The sequence below is a fragment of the Mugil cephalus genome, chromosome 8 (assembly GCF_022458985.1).
Source record: "Mugil cephalus isolate CIBA_MC_2020 chromosome 8, CIBA_Mcephalus_1.1, whole genome shotgun sequence".
In the NCBI taxonomy this organism is placed as follows: Eukaryota; Metazoa; Chordata; class Actinopteri; order Mugiliformes; family Mugilidae; genus Mugil; species Mugil cephalus.
Genome location: NC_061777.1, coordinates 3,507,822 through 3,517,101, shown reverse-complemented (window position 1 = coordinate 3,517,101; position 9,280 = coordinate 3,507,822). Strand labels below are relative to the sequence as shown.

Below are 9,280 nucleotides of genomic sequence, written 5' to 3'. Positions count from 1 at the left end.
ATGAATTGTGAGGAATCACTCTGCGACCCCTTGGATTTATTTTTGCACATCTTTGAAGAGTCTTTGTGAGGCGGACCATTTACTTCGACCACGGTGACAGTATTTTCCTTATTGAGGTCATATAATGTGAATGCCAAGCGTTGGTTTCGATCATGTCCTGTCTTTGTTTGCGAATAGATAGCACACACTTTATCAGCAGACAGGGATCAGGATCTTGTGCATCTCTCTTCTTATTTCTTCTTATCTGCAGGCCTGTTGTGCACCTGTCTGTGCAGAGAAGATAAATAAGAGGGGAGATAAGGCACCCAATAAAGCGCATACAGCCAATTTTGTTAATTAAGTAAATAAAAAACATGTGCCTCTATAAACCTGCGGTATATGAACGCTCTGTACGGACACATCTATACCTACACAGAAAACAGACCTCCCATCTGTCGTTTAGACCTGTGATAAGAAGTTGGGGCTCCCCCACATCCAGGCCTGTGAAGGCTGAAGCGCTTGCCCACTTGGCTCCTAATCTCGCGAGAGCTGCCCCCCTCGCGGCGGTGCCTGGGCGATGCGATGCTGTTGCTGTGGGTTTGATTGACAGGAAACATGTCGGTGTGGTGGGAGCGAACCGGGATGCAGCTGCTGCCAAGGGAGACAGGGAGTACCTGCATCCAAACCACACATCAGCACCTTTAAAAAGCACCAGGCTTCCCCACGATCCGTGCGCTTAGGATGCGCTGAACACCTTCTCCACCTCCTCCTCCTCCTCCTCCTCCTCCACCTCCTCCTCCTTCTCTCTCTGTCTTTTTTTTTTTTTTATTTTTTTTTTTAAACATCGAAGGGTAGGCACCCAATGGATGCTGTGGCGAACCGCGTAGTCCCGCTCGCTACCTTCACACCGCGTTTGATTTAGCCAACAGCCAGAGACACCTTGATGAAACGGCAGGAACTACGAGGACTGTTGTTTGCGATGGAGTCGACTCTCTCGCGGCTCAAAGCGCGTCTCTGAACCCACAGCATCTCGTTTCATGGCGTTTCGCAGGTCGCACCGCTCCGTGGGCTCCTCCACGCTTCTTTTCTGAGCCACTGTTGGCATCATTTTTTTTGAGTGCTTGCTTTTCCTCGTTTATTTAATTTGTTGATTTATTTGTTTTTAAGTGCAAAAAGGAGGGGGAATAACGTCCGCTGCTGGCAAAACTATGAACGAGGAGATGACAAAAAGCGAGGAGCAGCATCTTAGTTTGCAGAAAGCCTTGCAGCAGTGCGAGTTGGTGCAAAATATGATAGACATAAGCATTTCTAGTTTGGAAGGTTTACGGACCAAATGTGCCACATCCAACGACTTGACACAGAAGGAGATACGAACGCTGGAGGTAAGCTGCTGGGTTTCTGCTGTGCATCTTCATCTCGCTTAATCAATACGGGGAGAGGGGGGGCTTGTCACCGTCTCTTATTTATTTCTAGGCCATATTTTTCTATGTGCCCTCCCCTCTCCTCCCTTTTTCAGCGATAAAAAACTGTCTTTCTGCTGCCACTGCATAAACGTGCGAAAGGTTTGTGCCGAAGCCCCACTGCTATCTGTTTTGTGCAGTGCAATAAATCAAGAGGCCACGGGGCTGCAGTGGGCTGCTGTAGACTTGCGCATTCTGCAGGTGGCGGAGAGAGAAGGTGGCTCTTCTCCATCAGAATAATATCTGAGGCAGCCGAGGCCTATAGGCAGCCCGTGTTTACAATCCATTGCCGATATGCCAGCTTTGCGCATCTGTTCTCGCGGCGCATCCATCCCGGGCCCCGGCGTTATGCAAGGATGGAGAGGAGATTACTGAAACTGTTACAAAATATCGTTATCCCTTAATTGGCCCGTGGGGGTATTCCGTAAATTGCGTTACGTAATGTGGCCATAATATGTCATCCCGGTGTTGCGCTTGAGATGTCGGACTGTCCGTTTTGAGACCACTTAAAAGCAGTTGAACAAACCCCTCACCAGTGACAGGCTGTTACAGGACATAAAAACGCCATAAATGTGCGATAAGGTCAGTGAAAACTCACCATTGAGCACCGCTAGACACAGCACAGCATTAAAGGCCTGGAAGAATGTTATGGTGATGTCTCTGGAGATTGAAACAAATACCATTAAGTGCGATAAGGTCTCCATAAACTCACCACTGAGTGTCTGCGTGTGCCGTCAGCGCACTTTAAGTCCCAGTGGGAATATAATCGAGATATGGAAAGAAAGAAAAAAAAGATGCCATAAAGTCACATGAAGTGAGACACAGTCGGACACACATGGACTCATGAGGCTGTGGATGTTAAAACACACACACAAACACAATCATGCCTGAGCTGCTGAGGTGAAGTTTGCAAAGTGCTGGACAGGGGACAAGGAATGCAATCCAAAAGGAAAGAGAGAACTAATATTAAGTAGAAATGTGCTGCCAGCAACGAGCAGTGTGAAGATAAATGTTCATCATGTTCCAGGACTTGCAAAAGCCTTGCAAAGCATTGTGGGTACTGGTTTATTAGTTAGGATCTAAGCATTATAGAGGTATTCTTGTTGTTTTATGTTGCAGCATCAGCCTGGCTGATATTTTAAATTAAGACGTGTACATGCACGTAGAACAGTGTATTTTATTTTAAAAGGAAAAGAAGGAGGCTGTTGTAACTTTTCTTTAGACCAAAGGGAGAGCAGGGTAGAATCTTTTGTTCTCATCCGTAATCTACTCGTCACTTAAGTCCACAAGTTTTTATTACGTTTACATCGAGGCTGCACATACATAAGTACCAACATGCACATTTATGCCGCCTGCAGCGTCCCTGCAGCAATTTTGACTGCTGCTCCTGTCACAAATATATTTTTATGCGTTGCACAATTCAATTGGCAGCAATGCATGTTAGCAACGGGCTAGCAAAGGAGTTCCAAAACTTCTAGTTAGTTCAGACCTGGGCTGTTGATTCGAATGCTGAGATTATGATGCATCGAGATGTTGCTCTTTAAATGCTTTTACAGTGGAAGGAAAGTGGAAGGCGTCAGTAGCAGTCGTTCCTCTGAGCTACTCTTAGCATTTCAAAGTATTAATAATATTTAAAGTTGTTTTTATTGCAATCCAAACCTGAACATTTGTGGCAGGTATATTGCTTCAGTGGCTGCACATGCAGATGAACACAGTCGTTATTTAAAGTTGCATGAACATAATTCTGTGGGTATTCTTCTTATGATGCAGCTTGACAAATCTATGTCAGTGAAAAAAATAAGATTTAATTGATAAAAGGAGGCATGAAATGTCACAATTTAACAATTTTTGGTATATTTCCATACAGGAAAAATAAAAATATACATGTTTATGAGTTCCAGAACATAATATCTGGCATTTATCCTCATAATGTTGTTAACAGCTGAATAACCTCTCCACATCCAAGTCAAAGAAACATGTCATTTATTGTATTTTCTCTGGCGTTTTGGTGAAAGTGTCTCTTCTTTAGCTCTGTTTTAATCCTCGAGGCCCTTTGCCTTCGCCAGCCAGTTGCCCTGTTGTGTGTCTGTTGTTGTTTTGCTGAAAGGATGCCTACTACAGCTGGAAACAAGGTCACATTTCATGTCTCCAGTGCCCCCATTGTACAGTAGTTAACCACTCTTTGCATCCAAGTAGGGAGTCCTCAGGCTCATTAATGTCCCAACTTAAGTCTTAAGTCCACCTTCGCTTGGTCTTTGCATAGAAACCCTCAGTCACGACTTAGATTTGTTGCCGACATCTTAAAGTGTACGTTGTATCTCTGTGTCTGTGTTTGGAACATTTTTAATAAGTGTCTGTCCACCAGACATAAAACTAGAGACGCCAGTGTGAATTTAGTCCAGTGATGTACAGGTTTCCTGGTAGCAGTGGACTGTTTTGGGCTGCAGTTCTGCTCCTCTAACCTTATTAAAACTAATTTTATATCCAGAAACAAGATGAGTTCGACCACTTTGAAAATACAGACTTGATAAACCTGCACAACAGTTTATGTGGAGTTTATACTAGTTGCTTTTCTCTCTGCAGAAATGGAATAAACTGAAAGCATCGCTCAACAGAAAACATGAAGAAAAGGAAAGACACTTATCATACTTGTGGTTAATTCACAAGTGCAACAAACGAGCTACCCCCCCTGAGAGCTGTCTGATATTCCTCTGAGCCGCATTGAGCTGCCTTTCAGGGTGGCAGTGTTTTTACCACAGGGTTTTGATCAGGACCACAATGACGTCAGCAGAACAAAAAGCCCTCCTCATGCATACGACACTTTTTGTGTTAGATTCCGTTTGTCCGTCTCCATTATTAAGCAGGAGACCCAGATTAAGGCCTCAGACACGTGCGTCCGAGCGCTGACGTCAGTTTAGCCAATAGCTTTGTCAGGAATAGCGGCTTATACCACTACTTGGATGAAGTGTTATGCTTGTTTCCATTAATGTCACTACGCATTGTTGGTGGTATCCCTTGGATACACCAGAATAATTAAGGCACGTGATGAATCTTTCAATGCAGACATATGATTATGTGTTTCAAATAATAGAAATTAGTGTCGACCCGAAACAATTGTTCATTCATATTCAAGTGTATGAGACGGTCGAAGGCTCTACAGTGTTTATTTGATCATGAAATGTAGCTTCCTATTTTTTTTTGCTTCAAAGGTGGACCTGTGTTTTATTTTGTTGTTGTTTTTTTTTTTAAACTCCGAGTCACACGATCAAAGGCTGTGAAGAACAGTTCAAGCACTGAGCTTAGAAAGATAAAGAGTTCATTATGCTTCAGGGAAAATGGGTCATACGAAGTGTTGTCTGACCATGTCTAACGGCACGAGTGTTTACACCTGTTCTGCCGTCATATAGTCGTATGTAGTCAGTGTATATTTATATATGTGGAAGGTTTCCCATCACAGCCTCTTCTTAGCTTTATCATGCCTTTTTTGATCTTATATAAATGGGACAAAGGTGCAAGCTTTCGGAGAAACTGTTTTCAAAGACACGAAAGGTTCAGGCGTTTCTTCTCCATACGACGCCTCCCCACACCTGGACAGTAGCTGCACATAGTTGTTATAGAAGCCACTTTTTAAGTTGTAAAAGTTTCTTTGCTTTTCTTCACAAACGTCCGAGGGACAGATCCGTCTCTGCAGTTGCTAAATGCTCCGCTGTGTTCACCAGCTAACTGCTAACCGTGCTACTTACTATTTGTAACGTATTCCGGTAAATTACTCAAAGCAAAGGGTGTCACTTCACCCTTTAAGCTTCATTAACCTTAGAGGGCAAATCATTTTTACATCCCTGAGTATTAAAACCTGTAACTTCATTTGTCTGCCACTACACAGTATCATGTTGTAAGTGCAGGACAGTGACAGAGAGGCTGTTAGCACACATCTGCTCCGCAGAATCAAAGCAGATAAATGTCCCAGACTCTGTCATCTATGTTATAGAAAGAATAGTTTATAGCTGTTTATAGTCTACTAACACATAGCTGATAGGTGACACTGTTATTTGTAAAGCAGGACTGGATACATAAGGGACGTGATTAGCGTAGAAGCCACACCAATCTCCCCACAGCCCAAATTTGTGTAGGATACAAGTGGACATGTATTTCTTTGTCATAATGTCTTAGGGTCATTTACAAACTAACTTAATTCCTGGTGGTCTTCTGCTGTTTTGTTTTGTTTTGTTGTTGTTTGTTTTAGTGTGATTGCCAGCTCAGCTACACAAGCTAGCTACCGTGCTAACGATGCTGCTGCTAAACATCTGCAATTTGCAAACTTTCAAATTTAGGACATAATTGAGATTTAACTGAAGTGGAGATACATTGCACAATAACACAGCACCCTACTTTTCTGTCTATTCTCTCATGTGTTTTATATGTGCGGGCTAGTTGCTAGTAGTTTACTGTGAGGCAGACACTTGTTTAATGTCTCCATCTCTCTTTATTTAGGATAAGAAGGACCTAAGAACTATAAAAACTACACATCATCTTTGGACAGGAAGTAGTTTTGGGGGAAAAAAATTATGTCAAATTCAATCCCCTGTTTAAAGCTGGAGTACAGAAGAATCTTGATGTGACATGTGGGCCTATAAATAAAATAAAATAAACATACTGTAGGTTTATTATGACTAGAGTTTACCTGCTGGAGCTACATGTTGTAAATCAATTAATTATGTTTTTAGTTTTTGTTTTATAGTTTGCAGAAAGTTAAAAGCACAGTTGCTATTTTAACCTCCTGAAACCCGACATGTTGTTTGGTTTGTATGTTTTAAAAGGACGTAAAAACTATAACAACTAAGCATCGTCTTTGAACAGGAAGTAGTTTTTGGAAAAAATTAAGTCCTCATGTGTGGACGCAGGGATTATTTCACATAATAATATAAATATAAATATGAAAACAATATTATAATGAAGTCAACAATATGTAACAAAATATAAAACTGTTAATTCTCATGTCTGAACATTGATGTGCAAAAGCAGAATTGTACTCATCTAAGTATTTGCTAATTACTGAAGTTATAGCTTGTTGCTATTGATAGAATTTGTTTCATATTAAACTAGAAAAGTTAATAATCATAAATAAACAAGTTTCAACTGTAAAATTTGATGAGGTTTCGTACCTTGTTCACTTTTGATCATGTTTTTACACCAACTAGTGACTAATTATGAGGATAAAAGTTTAAATGAAGCAGAATAAAATGCCACAAACCTGAAACTTAACGTCCCCATAAGAGGACACAGGGTCTCAGGAGGTTTAAATCAGGACCTTGACCAGTTTGTGATGTAAAATGTCTCAGTGACTAAAATCTGCAGCACTTAAATCTACAACTACTCAACATTAAGGCTGTTTTAAGGTTTAGTTTGAACCTCCTCAGTTAACATTTCCCAGATGTTCCATCTTTATTGATCCAAAATAATTTGAAAATTGTCAAGATGGAGAAGAAGCTGGAAATACTAAAGTGTAAACACTCGTGCCATTATTCATTGGTTATATATATATGTTTACTTTAATTAACATCTATATATTTTTACATTTTCTGGGGTTGTTTTCTCTTCTACTTTGCACCAGGTACAAGACCAAGTTTTAGTTTTGGGATCATTTAAAATACTTTTTAAAGCAAAGATGTGAAATTGTAGAACAAGGTGAATTCAATTCAATTCAATACAACTTTATTTATCCCGAAGTTTGTTCAGTTCGACAGCAATAAACGGCGGCCATGCCCACATAGACGGCCAGCCAACACTAATAACAATAATAATAACAACACAAACCACACTAACACTGTCAGAGATAACATGCAGGTGTCCTTCTGTGTCTGACAGCTCGGTGCATTAACAGAAAATGAATTATTAAAAATGAAATGAATGGAAAAAGTCAAAAGGCTTTCGATAAAAGACCTGTATCCTCCTACTTACATTAAAAGAGTTCAGCCTTCTGAAAAGATGAATCCTTTGTTGTCCTCTTTTGTGTTGGTATCAAATTTTACAGATAAATCATTTTACGAGACTCACGCTCATGCAGAGGACATTTGTGCAGCTGTGGCCCGTATGTAGTCCACATGTGCGGTGTTTCTCTTGTACTTGTACTTAGAGCTGCCAGTTTGTCATTTGCACGGCCTAGAACGCATTTTAAAGGCAGGTGTGACCCGGACCTCAAAGACTCACCGTGGTACTTTAAAAACTAATAGTGGGGTCGACTTCATTCTCAGAAAGCACAGGTTGCTTGTGTCTTGATTTAAAAATACAAACAGCGTTAGCAGCAGAGGTGTTCAGCGCGTCTGGCAGTCTGTGCAAGGAGGGAAACAGAAGGTAAAAATAATAAGGTGTTAAAAACCTGCTTGCTATTGTTAGCCTGCTAGCCCTAGCTTGGTGCGTTCAGTCTGTTCTGGTTTTTGCGGTCGGCTTTGCCAGATTCGCTCTGATCTTTAGGATCCCGCTTTGTGGTCGGTTTCACACATTAGATTTGCACAGGATAAACAAAACGCTCGGCGCAATAAATGTTAACTGTGTAAACTCCAAAGGGAAACAACTCCCTGTTCAACTCCTTCAAAATAAGAGAGAGCTGAACTGAATTTCATGCAAATTATTTGAAGGCACGCTTGGTGAAACTCACTGTACGTGCAAAACTAAGAGCTGCGTGTTTTCATCAGGTCGGCTATAAATAATGTTGATGGTGTTAACTTGTGTCAGTAGTAAATGCTGTGTCTTTATAGTATTTATGTGGTGTATAATACAGGGGTTAGGGGAGAGAGTGAATGATTTCAGACACAGGACCTGTGTCTGCGTGGGTTCTCTCTGAGTGTCACCAGAAGTAAAGTTAATTTTTTATTCTTGAATCCTTCTGAATTGCACTTTTTGTTTAATTTATTTTGTAGTTGTGGATAAAAGCTGCTACTGAAGAAGCAGTTTTTTTTTTCATAGTGTTGTGTTGGTTGTCATAGATTCAGTAAATTCACAGCTAAAGCGACAGAATTAGATTTTTCTTTTTTTAAATATTTCTCAGTAGTTGCACTTTTTTATTTCACACATTTTGCATGAAAACTGTGAGTCTGTTAAAACTGTCTGTTAGTGAAATGTTGCAGACATATATTTAATGAGCGGGTCCTCGGCTAAAGCTCCGTGTTTGGAGTTTTTTTTTTTTTAACTGCTTCTCAGTAGTTGGACTTTTTTTACTTCATGTTTGTGCATGAAAGTTCTGTTGAGTCTGTTAAAAAAAAGTTACTACAGAAGAGTTTTGGTTTGAATTAAAATGCAGCTAATTGAGCGTAAAAGGGAACAGATCCCTCTCTAGCGTCGCCACTTGTTGTTTTTGTGCTTTCATACTGTGATATTCTGTTTTACTATCTCAGGTTCTTAAGTGCACAGTCTTTTCATTCAATAAGTTTAAAGAAGTTAAGCGTTTTCTTTGATTTGGGTCATGGCTTGTCATTAAAGGGTGATGGTTTGGTCCTGAAGCCGGAGCAGATGAGAAGAACCACTGATGTAGAGGAGGTATAAAGATGACGCTCATCTGCAAAGTGTCAAACCAAAGTATTTAACGAGATGAAACAAAGTGACCTGACATGAGCATATGAAGGTATTTTTTTTTAGTTTTTTTGTATTATGTGGTGGAAACTGTGTGAAAGGTAACACTCTGGACACATTTTAATCAAACAATACAGAAAGAGTGAAGGTGTTAGAGGATCTCAGAAGTGCAACAGTTTGTCATGCGATTGTCAGTTGATGACCACAACTGTACATTCATAACTAAACCACATTAATGTCACAACTTGTCACATAAAAATAGGAAAAGGCCCCTT

General features: G+C 40.5%; 1 protein-coding gene across 3 annotated transcripts in view; it reads left to right on the top strand.

Moving 5' to 3' along the window:
* Positions 1-543: 543 nt before the first annotated feature.
* The window catches only part of ksr2 (kinase suppressor of ras 2), a 127,378-nt gene continuing 118,641 nt past the window's right edge, over positions 544-9,280 (top strand). Inside the window, exon 1 of one of the 3 annotated variants that reach the window (XM_047591088.1) lies at positions 544-1,361. In XM_047591088.1, coding sequence (XP_047447044.1) covers positions 1,188-1,361 — 174 coding nt within the window. In that variant the 5' untranslated portion in view covers positions 544-1,187. The remainder of the gene's footprint in view (positions 1,362-9,280) is intronic. The other 2 variants (XM_047591090.1, XM_047591087.1) reach the window with 2 other exon arrangements.